A 15,622-nucleotide genomic window follows, 5' to 3' on the forward strand; every position below is an offset into this window, starting at 1 on the left:
TCGCTTTTTCAATCTTTTCCTCGACCATGAAAACGTCAACATACCGCTCTTGTAATGTATATTACTATTACGTTCTGTAAAAGTCTGTCTACACACAGCGAAGCATTTGTGTTAATGAATTTGTTAACTAACTGCTGTAAACAGCTCCACTTTTCCAATAACAAATTCGGTCCAAGAACATCACTTAGTTCTTGGTAACAAAGTGAATTATGATTAAAATAAGTAGAGACTTTTAGTAAAATAAGTAGAGACTTTTGATTTTGTTCTACATTCATGTAGAATTCTACTGAATAGATTCGAAATTAACGGTATAGAGAACAAGTTTGTCACTAAAATCTTAAAATTAATTACCTTATTTTCTAATTCTGTTATAAACAGTTTCTTCTCAATTCCCGGTATTAACTCGTCGAAGTTCGTTATTTTGTCCTCTTCAGCAGCATTTTTATTTGACTCATGTTCAGCAATTAATTTTCTCTTTTTAGCATCAGCAGCCCTTTCTTCAGGATTCTTTCTTTTTACCAGGGCTTTTTCGAAAGATATGCTGGTAAACCTCCAAAATTGTAGGACTGGAGCCAATTTTCAGTTTTGGCCTATCATACACAAACACCCTTTCCACACTTTTTGAATCCAGATATGAAATTTCGCGTTCAATGCAGTCCGATTCAAAATGTTTAATACCAGTACACACGACATTGTATCTGAAGGAATCCAGTCTTTTCTTGGAATATTTCTCACGGACTTGTTATGTAATGTTTTGTTTTTGGGAATAGTAAGACACGTCATATATTCATTAACAACATCTTTCAATATATAATTACTTTTGCACAGCACCTTGGCGGCATTTTGACAATGGAAAGACCACTGTTAACATTGACTTACATCACGCCGTCTCGAGATCCGACGGATCAGTGACGTCACACTCCCCTCCACCAGTATTCCTGCCTGTAATAGAGTATGCCATGACCCCACTCATTGGTCACGCCTCGTTCAACAGCAGCTGAAGGGAGCGGTCCGGGACTGGCTACTGCTCTTCAGTGCCATTCCTTTCTCCTGGGAGGAACTGCAGCAAGGACTGACTCGCTGCTTCGACAGCCTGGCTGTAAGAGCCACTCTCCAAGCCTTCCTCTACAGGAAGCAACAACGAGAGAACAAGGCCGCTGATCAGTTCATCACATCATCAGTGACTGTTTCCTAATGCCGACCCCAACATGATCATTCCAGTGATCGTCGAGCTTCTGTGGCCACAACTTCGACCGTTTCTCAGATATCCATTTCCAGCGACTACAATGGAACTAATACATCATGTTGTTCCTCTGGAAGGCGACATCAAGCACACTACTGCCAAGCTTCATTCCACCTCATTATCAAACACTCTAAGGTGCCACTACTGCCTGGGGTACCACTACAATCGGGACTGTCCAGTCCGACAGCAGAGAGACACCAATCTTGCTCGACACATCCTGACCTCCGACTCTGTTGCGCAGATGGTCCTAGCTCCCGATGAAGAGGAAACGGTCCCTCAGATTAACATTCAGATGGAATCCCAGGCAGCCACAGCAGTAGTCGACAGCACTGCCTTCAAAAACTTCATAAATGCCGCGAAAATTCCAATTGGTAGCACCATATGAGCTCGACAGGATGTCATTCATTTTGCCCAACGCTGGCAGACAGTGGCAACCCAGGGAGAAATTGAGATCACCGTCACATTGTGGGCACAACGAAACCCATCAACTTCCTCGTCGCATCTGAGCTGTGTGCTGATGTGATCTTGGGGACCCTATGGTTGCGAGACATGTCGGTGCAACTAGACTACCTTAAAGGACAGCTAAGATTGGGAAATGGTGCAGTGGTACCGTTGGTCAACAAACCCAAGATCGGAGAGAATACCAAGCCGGAGCCAACCGGGGACGCTTTTCCTGGTGGAAAGAAACTGCCACCGCCAGATGTCAAGCCTTTAGCACGAGACCCCGCTAAAGGGTAATGGTGTCAGCATCTCTCCGGCCATATATCTTGGATAGAGAAACCACATGCAATAGACTCGTCCACACTCCAGCTGAGATCTGGTTCTCTGAAGAGGAACAGCAGGTGGAGGGTCCACCTGAACGGGGCGCCTCACATTCTGACGAGTTCCAAGCAGCTGTTCAAGTTGTCATTGAATTAAATTAGCTCATAAATTAAGTTACTACTTTACCTTATAGATTTATCTAAATTTAAATAAATGTGTAGTGAAGAATATTGCTGGAGAACATTTAAAGTGTAGTGTAAATATTTGTAATTTAAATTTATGTATTGTATTGATTAAGGCTGGTTGAGTGGAAGAGAAGGCCTTATGGCTTTAACTATGCCAGCGAAAATAAAACATTATTATTATTATTATTAACTTCAGGGATCAAGCTAGTGCCCCTACTGCGAACATAGGCATACTGGACCGTCCCCGAGTTTCATCGTACTAGCATTAACAATGAAGGACTTACAAGGCAGGGGCGTATTTTGCGGACTACCGGGGCTACCGGCGGTAGCCCAAGGAAATTACAAAAGAAAAAGTTTATAATATAACATAATGTAATTATTTTGTATTATTAGTTTTACCACAGTAATTAAAATTAAAGTAATTGTTAGATTTATATGCGCTCTCTGCTCTCGAAAAGAAACAAGTTGTCAAGGCGGCATCGCTGGAGAAACCGCTTGCTACGTGAGGTAGCCTGTGACCGTACCGCGCACGCTGTCCTGTCGCACAACTGCCCATCCCCCAGCTCTCTTCTGTTTCCATCGTGCAATGTAGGCCGGGTGAGTTGCTGCTCTCGTGAGCGGTTTCTTCGAAGGCGCGAAGCAACAATACGCTTAGCACGCTAGCTCATGAATGTAATTGTGTTCTTGCAGTGCAGTATTTTAAATTTGTGATTTGTTCGAGTGTCTAAGAGTTATATTAATTGTGAATTATTAAGTTTTTAATTTCCCAATTAAGTGATATTGTGACAAATATGGCAGAACAAGTTTCTGGAGAGGTTTGTGTTGAAAATGACTGTGTAATAGAAGTTGCTACAGGTATCCCGAGCAGAAGACTTCGACCGAGGATACCTAACCACTGAAGATGTCTGCCGTAGAAGTAGACGAAACGTCTGGTAACGTCAGCACCAGTAGACCACGGCATCTTAGCCCGGAAGCTCTGTTTCAACTGTGTAATAGAAGGTTTATTAAAAGTGCCTTTTAACCGTCGTACATACAATGAGGAAGTTGAAATTGTAAAATGGAAAGACCAACTCCTGAGTTAAATTTGTCCATGGACGTAAAAGAAAAACAGCGTGAGTACACACGCCATTTCACTTCAACATCATATGGTAAGTGGAATTGGTTGTATGGTAGTTCTAAACTGTCTATACTATTTTGCTGGCCATGTTTGTTATTTAGCCGCGAAACTAATGTGTGGTCAAAAGAGGGTTTTCTAATATCAACTCCCTTCGAACGGCAGTCCTAAAACACGACAAATCAAAAGCTCATATATGTAGTAGCATGAACTTTGCAAACTTTGGGAAGACAAGAATTGATTTACAGCTAGATAAGCAAAAAGCTCTATATATCAACCAACACAATGCTCCTGTGGAAAAAAAATCGGGAGATTTTACTGCGTCTTATTAACGCAGTCTGCTTTCTAGGAAAACAAGAATTGGCTTTTCGGGATCATAATGAGAGTGTGGAATCAGACAATAGAGGAAATTATATTGAATATTTAAGTTCCTTAAGTGAATTTGACCATTTACTGGCCAATCATCTTGAGAGTTCAACAGTATTTCGTGGTACTTCTCCCGCAATTCATAATGACTTAATATTTGCTATAAGTGGGGTTATGATAAAGAACATAAAATCTGAAATAGAAGAAACACCTTTTGCTGCCATTGTTGTTGATGAAACAAGTGACTGCTCTAATCAGAGTCAATTGTCCACTGTTTTAAGATACGTCGATAGTACTGCCAATGTTCAAGAACGGTTTATAGCAGGTATGCTCATTCTCTGACTCCCGATTACGTTCTGTAATCACAACCTTCGAATGTAGAGCGTGCTGTTCCCAGTTTGAAGCTCGACGGATGGCTGCAGAAGGCAGTCAAGTACTTAGAAAACGCACGAACAGAGCGGGACAATGACACAGTCAAAACCTTCTGTAAGCAAACGATCATTCCGTACAGTGTGGGAGGAAGACTATTTTTGTTGTACGTTCGGTGAAAATGGAAAGTGATTACTATATTGTAAGGTACTGTCAAGAATACAACTGAGCAACATAAAACTACATTATAGGCTCTGCTACCCAGAACATGCAGAAGTGACAGAGAAGCTGTTTACTGTAATATAGCCTATTTTCATATACCAACGTTATTATTATTATTATTATTATTATTATTATTATTATTATTATTATTGTTATTGTGGCGATTTTATTCCAGCAGAAATAGATATTTTGATAAAATAATTTTTCAGGGATGCAACGTACACTACAGCTTCAAGAATTGAAAGCACTTCATGAAAGGCCAAATATTGAAGAGAGTCGAATAATTCAGAGTCTATATTTTGGAGCAAGTTAGCCTATGTAGTATGTTGGGAATTAGCTAAGGCACTAAAACCCTTCACGGATGGTGAACTTGTAAAGAGATGTATGGTGCCTGAACAAAATATAGTTAATTATGTCTCTATACTGTAACAGTTCAAATGTGAATTCACAGAACATAGTTTTAGTGATTTTAGACGTATGGGGAGTGCTATTAGTATTTTTGTTAATCTTTTCACAAATTTAGTACAATCCGTGAGAGTACAGTTCCAGGACGAGTTAATTTATTTACTAAGTAACGTAGAATCCAGAACTAAATGCAGAGAATATGACTTGACAAGCATAGAATTATTTAAAAAATGAAGAAAACTAAATATTACAAGATGAGCTTATTCGTTGCTACTATATTAGCTACCTACGCCTCGACATATGTGTGCGAACAGTTATTTTCGAGAATGAAGGTTACTAAATCCAAACATAGGTCCCTATTAACAGATGAGCATCTTTAGCGCATTGCAGTAAATTTGTTGGAAATAGATTCCCGATTACTTGCAGAAAAGAATGCAGATGTTGAATAGACCGCAAAGTAGACTATATGGTGAATATGAAAATGATATCTGTGATATTATTATATCATAACTGTATTAAATATAATTAATAATGTAATAACTGAATATTGCAGTGTATACTCTTTCTGTTTTCAAATTCAGTTTATTATCCATATTTGTAAGAGTGTAAGAACTATACTACGGGCGGTGCTGCAATGTAGTTGCGGAGCCCAGTCCGTACACAGTGTATGTTATGCAGTGCAGCATCATCCGTGTAATCGGGGCTTTTACAATTTTAAGCATACCTGGTTTATAGGATTCACAAATGTCAGTTCGGGCAAAACTGCTGTTGCTTGGTTTCAGCATGTGGAAGATGTTATAGCAGAATATAATGTCGGCAGTAAGTTAATTGCACAGACATACGATGGTGCTTCAGTTATGGCGGGAGATATTAATGGCTTAAAAACAAAAGTTCAAGGAAAGTATCCTCAAGCACTATTTGTCCATTGTTACAGCCATGTTCTCAATTTAGTTTTGCAACAAACTACTTCATCCATTCCAGAATGCCGCATTTTTTTCAAAACACTGTCGGGTTTAGCTGCATTTTTCTCATCATCTCCTAAAAGATCAGAAAAACTCAAGAATTTATGAAAAAGAAACTCCCAAAAGTAGCACCAACTAGATGGAATTTTACATCTCGGCTTGTAAATACAGTAAAGGAATACAGAGAACAACTGACTGCTTTCTTTGAAAATATCATTTGTAATGACTCTGAAGAAAACTGGGTTGATGATGTAATTGTGCAGGCTCAAGGATATTTGTATTTTTTTCACACAGTTTCAGAATATATTTCCTCTTGAAGTCTATGCTAGAGTGTTCGCACATACAGATGTGCTCTACAATATTCTTCAGACAAAAAGTCTAGACAGCATACTGCTTGCAAGAGGTATCAAAGTTAAAAAATACTATATTCGAGTTCAGTCGTAGTGGGTTTCCGTCCATATGGAGTAATATGGAAAATAAAAAATTCTTCAGCCAATACAATGGAACCACCATTAAAGCGAAGAAAAGGAGATGATGAATTGAAATACAGGCAGCTGTACTACAGCATACTAGATCGTATGCACATGGAAATTACTGACATTTTCTGATTATGGAAAGCTTCAGTTCACGTATCTTCTAGATTCTCAAAAATTTTCTGCTTATAGAGAAAACTTCCCGAATGAGGCACTAAACAAATTATTTCAGTCCTATAACAGTCACTTTGATCAAGTACGTTTGAAAAATGAATTAAGTGTAATATATTCAGCAGAAGTCTTTGATTTTTCGAACAAACCTATCCATGAAATATTATCTGCCATATATGAAAACCAGCTGAACCAAGTTATTCCTGAAGTCCTTAAATTGGCAACATTAATTGTGACAATACCAGCTACGTCAGCATCAGTAGAAAGAACATTTTCTGCGTTGAAGAGAATAAAATCCTACTGTAGATCAACTCATACACAAGAACGTTTATCCGGCTTGGCACTGATGTCCATTGAAAAGTCATTTCTACAGAAACTTCGCAAGCGGCCCAACTGTAATTTCAATGACGAAGTCATCAAAGTATTTTCGTCCCAATCAAGACGTCTGGAATTCATATATAAATAGGTAAGGAATTTTATTATAGGGACTTTAAAATATATTTTGTGTAATAATAGGGTCAGTGGTAGCCGAGGCCCTTAAACCAGTATACGCCACTGTTACAAGGTAAGTTGTTTCTTTGTCATTACTATATTATTAATTATGTCTGCTGTATATACATATATGAAGGAGTTATGAAAGAAAATGTTTCCTAAAATCTCTACTACATTGTACAGTATTATCACATTACAGTATCCATGCCACCTAACCTGATCACAATGTGAGAGCACTTCATGATAGTGGCTTGCTTGGCTTATTACAAGAGTTTCGTCATGTTAGCATGCATAGTGAAGGAATTGTAAGGTAAGTTTTTTTTTTGCTATTATTATTATTATTATTATTATTATTATTATTATTATTATTATTATTATTATTACAGATAAAGTCTGGAATCTGTATAACAACTTGAGCCGTTATTGCACACACTGATCAGTTATCCTTGTATAAACGATTAGGCTAGCTTAACTTGGTTTAATTTCTAGTTCATAGTAGTATTAGTGCTGATGACATTTTATTACATAGTTTTAGAGTAATTAAACACAATCATTTCTATAGTACCAGTATATATATATATTTTATAACACGAATTGTTTTGTAGAAATTTCATATTATTATTATTATTATTATTATTATTATTATTATTATTATTATTATTACTACTACTACTACAGATAAAGTCTGGAATCTGTATAACAACTTGAGCCGTTATTGCACGCACTGATCTGTTATCCTTGTATAAATGATTAGGTTAGCTTAGCTTGGTTTAATTTCTAGTTCATAGTAGTATTAGTGCTGATAACATTTTATTACATAGTTTTAGAGTAATTAAACACAATCATTTCTACAGTACCAGTACATATATTTTATAACACGAATTGTTTTGTAGAAATTTCATATTATTATTATTATTATTATTATTATTATTATTATTATTATTATTATTATTATTATTACTACAGATAAAGTCTGGAATCTGTATAACAACTTGAGCCGTTATTGCACTCACTGATCTGTTATCCTTGTATAAATGATTAGGTTAGCTTAGCTTGGTTTAATTTCTAGTTCATAGTAGTATTAGTGCTGATAACATTTTATTACACAGTTTTAGAGTAATTAAACACAATCATTTCTATAGTACCGGTACATATATTTTATAACACGAATTGTTTTGTAGAAATTTCATATTATTATTATTATTAATATTAATATTATTATTATTATTATTATTATTATTATTATTATTATTATTATTATTATTATTACTACTACTACTACGAGTGAAGTGCTGGGGCATGTATGAAGGTATTTTTTTCCTTTTCTGAAAATAACATGTTATTGTTGTTTTCTAATGCCAGGCATTTGACAATAAAGTCATTTGACCTCTTGCACTCCAATATTTTTCAAAGATATTATCATGACCAGCCAATGAAGCACAGATTTTGAGGGTTAAATGGCAAGTTGTAGCCGATTTAAGTGAACACCATATTTTAAAGTTTTGGTGGCTACTTCATTCACACACAACCCCCAGAATGTCTGGAGGACCACACCTGCTGTTGGTCGACGGGTCCATTGGACCTAGCTCGGAGATCTTGTTGATCACCAGCTTTCCCTCCTTAAGCCACTGGAGGACGATTTTAGTGCCATAGCAGGTCAGCACTAGGAACAGAAAAGTTGAAAGAGGAGGAAGGAAAGGAAAATGAACCCCTAGGCCTCGAATGCTCTAATGCCGTCGGGATCGAAGAAAGTAAGAGTTCAGTCAGAGGACTGGATAGGAAAGGGTAGAGAGGAAATTAGGTATTGTATAGAGGAAAATTATACCAAATTCAGTCATTAACTCATCAAGCTGACCAATGCTAATGGATGAGTAGCCCCTCCCTTTAGTTCAGCTCGTAAAATTATGCTTACTAACAGCTGCACCACGGGAAGATAGGGATGGGACATTGGGTATTTGTCCAGGTTGGTTCCTTAAAGCCTTCAATGGGAAGGATTAATGGCTCTCCCCCCTGTATCCGACAGATACCCTTTTGCAGCCCTGAAAATAACATTTAATGAAACTATTGATACGGTACTAAAAGTAAATATTTAATTACAAACTCTCCTTCACTGAAGGACCACAAGGTTTCCTATATTTGCAGTGCATTCTTCTAACTTGGCTCGAATAGCAGATTCACTTAGATGTACATATTTCTATGAAAATAAATTAATAACATTCCAATGTCAAATATCCAATATGAATAAAAGGTACCGTGTGCTTAATAAATTGTCTAAACTAATTAGGATTTATCGTGAAATAACATAATATATACTTACGTCCTCAAACTTATTACTTTTTAAGCTCTTCAAGTATTGCTATCCTTTTCTGGCAAAATATTTTGCATGAAAAGTCGATTAATGTCGCTGCATGTTAATGAAATATTTTAAAGAGATTCAATATATTTTGCCGCATTATTATATCAATAACTGAATAGATTTTTCTTCACGAATGGTTGAAACCTATTGGCGTTGATGTATATTGTTATTTGTGTTGTCCTCCATTGCAAACACTTTTCCGGGTAGGATGCACACAAAACATTATTCCAACTAGAGTTCACTGCGTATGTCGCCACTTTCCCCTACACTGCTCTGAATGCTTCTCCTGCCCCTTCAAGCTATCGAGCAAGCTTGCTCCAAATCCTAAATGCTCTGAACTGATGATCCCTTCTTTAGGTGCTTCACATCTGGAGTACAATCAAACATCATACAGAAATATTTTGCTCTTTGATGTAATTCAAAATTTGTTCTTACTTTTCCAACATTATTTCCAGAAATTTATTTTGAATGCTGCAAGAAAAGTAGTTAACTTGCCCCTCTTTTTGACGGTTAATGTGTTCTTGAAGTGCCGGATGGTAGTGTGAGACAAGTTCGATTGTATTTAAGAATTTCCCACATCTAGGATCGGAAAAATCAAAATTTTCATGTGATCTCCATAGAGGGCTACCCTGTTTTGTTAAATACATTATCACAGCCACATATTTCCAGTGATTCTCTTCTTTTGATTTTGCAAATCTTTTTCAATACCGGTTCTAAGAGTAAGAGAACATTCAAGTGTTTTCAAGGTACAAAAGCATTTTTTATGAGCCAAAGATCTTGCATGTTCAGGAATTCTCTCAGTAAATTTTTTTCCACTTACTGAATCCCTTCTGTTTAACTAAAAACGACAAATTTTGACCTGAGAAAGTGATAGAAAACAGTTTGCATGTCAAGCAAAACAAAGCATTTTTACTAGAGCTGTATAAAAACCATATTCTTTCTACATTCTTTTCCATTTGGGAGTTGTTTAAAAAACAATTCCTTGTAAATAATCGACCTTGTCTGTTACTTTTACTTTGGAATATGTAGTTTATTTCTTTCGCGTGTTGAATACTAGGTATGGTACCTAGTATTTAACACGCGAAAAAAATAAACTACATATTCTGAAGTATGGTACCTAGTATTTAACACGCGAAAAAAATAAACTACATATTTCGAAGTGATATAGTGTTAAAAGTTGTGTAATCAAGATGTATATATGTTACTTTTACTAAGATCAGGCTCAGTCTTTAGGAGTTTCTATTAGGATTTTAACAATGAAACATTCCTGTGAGTCGGACAGTGTCCCTGCCTATGTTTCTGGATCCTTCACACTATATTCGAAATCAGAGATTGACAAGGAAAATCCTTTCTTACGCCTTCAGGTTCATTGTTACTTGTTCCAGGAAAAGGATCAATGAGACTAATCGTACCTTCAGTTGCTTGTTTTCCCTTATCGTTATCTTCATCGGGGTCTGGAACCAGAGAGCAGGAAAATTAAGGAAAATACTTGTTATATTGTTGTATTTGACCTCTTTGTGAAACTGTGTATCTAATGCCTACCCATTTCACTTGCGTGATTTGGGTTCCGCATAATGCGGATAGATGGCAAGATTGTGACTCATTTTCAAGTTGCACACTACTTCGACAGGCCACACTATGCATGATGTGCATCTGTGGAGAGTTACGTCATGTACTAGGGAGAGTGTATGTGTAGTGTAGAGAATGGGTGAGGGTGACAATGAAGATGAGAAAGGGAGAAGGGAAAACCTGTGCCGGTATGTAGCCTACTCCTGTCGAATAGAACCAAGGGGCCACCAGGCTTAATGTCCCCATCCAAAGGACAAATCACTATCAACAGTGACATATGCCTTCTCTTCAACTGCGGAGAGATTTGGAACTTAACCCAGGCATATTATATTGGTGCACAATCTAGTGATTAGAAATTGTACACTGCCATCTCTCCTAGTCCCGAGGTAGAAATTTTATAAGAAAATTTCTTACCTCACCGGAATTCGAACCTGGACCAGCTAGTCTGAAAACAGACACGCTACCACAGAGCTAACTTGAGGGACTTTGGTGAAAAAGATTTGGGAAAGTTAACCAAAAAAAAAATAACTAGTTAAAGTTAAAGTTATTGGCTAAAATATTAACTAGTTAAAGTTAAAAGTTGACTTTTTACAAAATTAACCAGTTGCAGTGTTTTGTTATGGTTTCAGTGCGAAGTTCAATACAATAAATGTGTGCCGTAAAGAATAACAAAAATTATTTATTTTTATAACAAAAATAACTAGCTTAACTTCACTAACATATTTTGTGCTTAGCCATGATGACATGAAAGATGTTGACTACATTGCTTGTTTTCCCCTTTCTTAGCTCTATTCTAAATTCAGCTCCTGATGGTTTCTTAGACATTTTAAAGTGTTGAAAACAATCTATGGATGTTGGGTGGATGAAAGGACAAACTTATCTGCAAAAGTAAATTCATTGATCAATGCATTGCTTTGCTAGCTAAAATAAACTATAGGAGCTAGATTGAACTGAACTAACTGAAATGCTGAATGCGCTGTGCAGGGTGCTTATACAGGTCGCTGGTTGCAGGAAAATTCTAGGCCTGGTGATGCTGTGGAGGCAGCATGGCACGTGACTGGGGGCCACACAGAGAAAACTCGAGACGATTCCCGAGACATTGGTGAAAGTGGGCCGCCTGCGAGCACCAACACTCCATGAGCTATCAACACTGCATGAATACATTTCCCTTATACTATTTGCTAGTAAAAAAATACCTTGGCTACTTGGATACCTTGTCTGTGTTTTCTCCCAATTCTTATTTCTTATATATTACAGGTAACTAAAAGTATGTTCGGTTTACAAGTAAGTTCACGGCCAAAATTTTTACTTCTATTACCTATCTCATTTTGGTGCCCCCCCCCCCCCAGATCCGACGCCCTGGGCAGGCGCCTCTCCTACCCCCCTCCCCTAATTTGTCTCTGGCGGCCACCTAGCCAAAGCTGTAGAGTAAAATGCAGAACACAGTAATGTGAAATTATATATCAGTTTAAGAAGAAAATGTAATTATGTTTTATTTAACGGAAAATTGTCGAATATTTAAATTTTCATAGTACAAATTAAAAATATTATTATTATTATTATTATTATTATTATTATTATTATTATTATTATTATTATTATTATTATTATTGTGTATTATTGTCACACTAACATTACTTATCCAACTTTCATTATTTACTTTCATGTTGTTTTATGGTCTAGATATTAATGTAATAACTATGTAAGCAATTGTATTCAATTAGAATTAGAGTCTGGCTGGGCGGAAGAGAAGGCCTACTGGCCTTAGCTCTGCCAGATTAAATAAATAAATAATTTAAATTAAATTATTATTATTATTATTATTATTATTATTATTATTATTATTATTATTATTATTATTATTATTTTGTTCACAGTCGCCCATTAACTGCTCCTCGGATCCTTAGAGGCTGCGGCCCCTTGGGTGAGAATCACTGTCCTGCACGACAGTACCTTGTATTACCCATCACTTACGTCTGAGTTAGGAAATAATTTCATGGGAGCTGAACACTGGACAACTGTAAGATTTTGTGGTAAGACACTTACATTTATTTGTAGTATTCTGGCATAATACCACAGTACTTTACCTTTATACACACTAATAAACTGTCTTATCTCTGTTGTAACTGCTGCAATCAGCTTCCATTGTAGTTTATGCCCTGTGTTTCGGTGATGGTTGTCCTAGTCCTAAGCGGTACTTTTCTTCTCTAATTATGTTTTTGTTTTTAACTAATGACAGAGTGACATGTTATTTTAAGCTCCTACGTCCAATGTAATAGAAAACAGCTGATAGGGAATAGCTGAATGTCATTTCTCTGTTTCTCTGTTAAAAGAATTGGAGTAGTGTACTGTTTTAGAGTACGGTATAGGCAGCATCCGTGGTCGGAATTCTACATTTACAATTATAAGAAGATTGTCTGTGTTATAGAATGTAGTAATTGGCAGAAATAAGACGAGAAAGAAGACAGCAAACAGATAAGATAGAAAAAGATGTGGGAGGGAAGGAGGAAACAATATTTTGTTGTAAGCTCTGTAATATTATCTGGCCAAGCTGATCATAGACTTGACCTACTGACAGCACTGTAGCGATGGAAAAATAAGTATGGAAGATACAGTCGGCACACTTAACATATTTTAACCTCTTCTCGGCACTTTTGAACTGAAATCATATAAATTAACAGTTTGTGTATCAAAGTTGCTGCATTCTATCAATCACAAAGACATCTCTGTAGTGATAGTTTTCAAAGTTGAAAGTGATACATCCTGCACAGTTTTGTCTCCGAATTTTTGCTTGACCAAGTCACATATTAGTTCGATCGGCTGATATGTACATCTACTTTATTATCAGGCAGTACATTTCACTTGACGATATGTGTCAGAGGAAGAACAATTGTTTGTATACATCTGAAGTCTGATTAGCAGGCTTAGGATCCGAGACAACTTAAGAATGAAGTGAAGTTACGTGCAACGGAGTACTCTGGTTTGTGATCAGAGGTACAGTATTCTTCCATCTCTCCCCACGAAACGAATTCATGCCATCACAGTGCATTTTAAATTCATAGTGAACAGTTTTTTTCTGACTAGTTGCAAGTCTGTACATGGTTGTTCATTGTAATGCTAACGCTTCAATGTCGCCGAGGGGCATGAAAACTTGTGAGGTATGTATCCTACGTCATTTTCCACCGCCACTAGATTGTATTATTAACAGTAGAATATAACACAGCACAATGACGTCGTTGTTTACATCCACAGTGTGTCTACTATGTTCAAGGAACTCTATAGTCAAGTGGTGCGTACATTGGTTGCTAAAGTGTCCCGGATCCTAAGGCTGCTGATTAGTGTAATAGGTAACTAGTCAGCAATGTATACAATGGAGGGGGGAAAGGAACTGGCCACCCTATCCCATTATCTCCTGGCCTAATTGCCTCGTGAGTGATGCCTTATTGGTGTCACTTATGAGGTTCAGACCTGTAACAACAATAATTTCAATTCTACATTTATACATAAATTACAGAAGAACAACAAAAAGTGTACTACGACACTTACAGACGATTTATAGAATAAAATGGAGTTTACTGACGATGGGATGCTTACAAGAAAAGCATCTGATCTTTTCGGTGTTGAAGAATCCATATTATGGAAAATATTGAAGAAGGAACTTGATGTGTCTATCTTAGAATGTATTAGATTTACTTTTTCTGGAAAACATTATGTAGAACTCGTAAGTTATTTTAAGGATATGTGCTTAAAGTTTTGCGGAACTTTTATGAATTATCTGACTTTGTTGGCTTATAAATATGCCATAAGAAATAATATCATGCATACCCGGTGGCATGAAACAATCTTTATCAGCAACAGATTGAGCCCAGTCATTTATTCAGTGTAATTCAAACACCACAAACATAGAGTGGACAAGAAAATTTGGTTGGGTAAAGTTTTATATAAATGTATTCGAATTTTTGCTAGTATGAGTGAACTATTGATAAAAAAATTCTCCATCAGTTGAGTCTTCGATGACAGTGAGACTGGTGTATAAATTGTTTCTAATAAGTGCTTATTTTAGGTGTGCTGCAAGAGGCTATACTAGCCATAACGACATCTAAAAGTTGTGAAACCATACCGATCAATAGATTTGTGTAGAGTGAGAAAGATTTTCTGTCAGCTGATATTACCAAATAGCCACAAAATTCTTTAGCTGATGATGAATCTGTGTTGGTAAAAAAATGCATTTGCATTCACAATTAGGAAATAACATAAATCTGAATAATGAATGTAGGGCTCTGTTAACCGCATAAACTTCTTTTGTATGAAGTAGAAAGTTAAGCACAGCAGTTCTTAAGACACCACTTCAGTGCCCAAAAATAGAACAGGCTGTTTATTAGAAAGCGATGGCAGAAGTTAACAATTCTGACTTCCACTCATCTTAATAGAAACAGAATAAGAGAAAGAAAAGAAAACGACGACCAAAGAAATGAATTCTTCAACAGAAAACGAAAATGTTAAAGTTTGTCTGTACTTCGTGACTTTGCTTGGTTTCAAGGTTGGCGGATTCGAACCAAGCCGAGAACGAAGAGTTTTAAAGGGCGATAAAGACCTTAGCATGGCTCCTCCAGGAAGGAAATTAAGTTGACAGGCCTGTACCGTAGATTTCCGGTATGTAAACAAAATCTGTGCCTGATAGAGGGTTTCAGGCAAAATTCGTCTGAAATTTTTTGCCCACGTTGAATTTCGACACTGAATAACCTCAGCAGTTGAAAGCGTCGTTAAATAAAGCAGTGCCACAAACAGTGACAGAAATTCAAAGACAGAGGTACAGCAAGCTCGAAATGTTCAAAGTTTATTATAAGAGTTGCATTTATATTCTTCAGGTTAGGATTGACTTCAGTTTGTAAATATGCTCTGGAATGGTGGCACAAACAGTGCTATAGTGTAA

At 36.7% G+C, this 15,622-nt stretch overlaps 1 protein-coding gene across 2 annotated transcripts in view; it reads right to left on the reverse strand.

The window, feature by feature from the left end:
• LOC138696403 (putative fibroblast growth factor 1) overlaps positions 1-15,622 on the reverse strand; it is a 94,066-nt gene that overhangs the window by 16,532 nt on the left and 61,912 nt on the right. Inside the window, exon 5 of one of the 2 annotated variants that reach the window (XM_069821319.1) lies at positions 11,693-11,806. The exons of the other annotated variant lie outside the window; for it this stretch is intronic. Coding sequence (XP_069677420.1) covers positions 11,708-11,806 — 99 coding nt within the window. The 3' untranslated portion in view covers positions 11,693-11,707. Of the gene's footprint in view, positions 1-11,692; positions 11,807-15,622 lie in introns of those variants that run through there. 2 annotated transcript variants of the gene reach the window in all.

Source organism: Periplaneta americana, chromosome 3, assembly GCF_040183065.1.
Source record: "Periplaneta americana isolate PAMFEO1 chromosome 3, P.americana_PAMFEO1_priV1, whole genome shotgun sequence".
In the NCBI taxonomy this organism is placed as follows: domain Eukaryota; kingdom Metazoa; phylum Arthropoda; class Insecta; order Blattodea; family Blattidae; genus Periplaneta; species Periplaneta americana.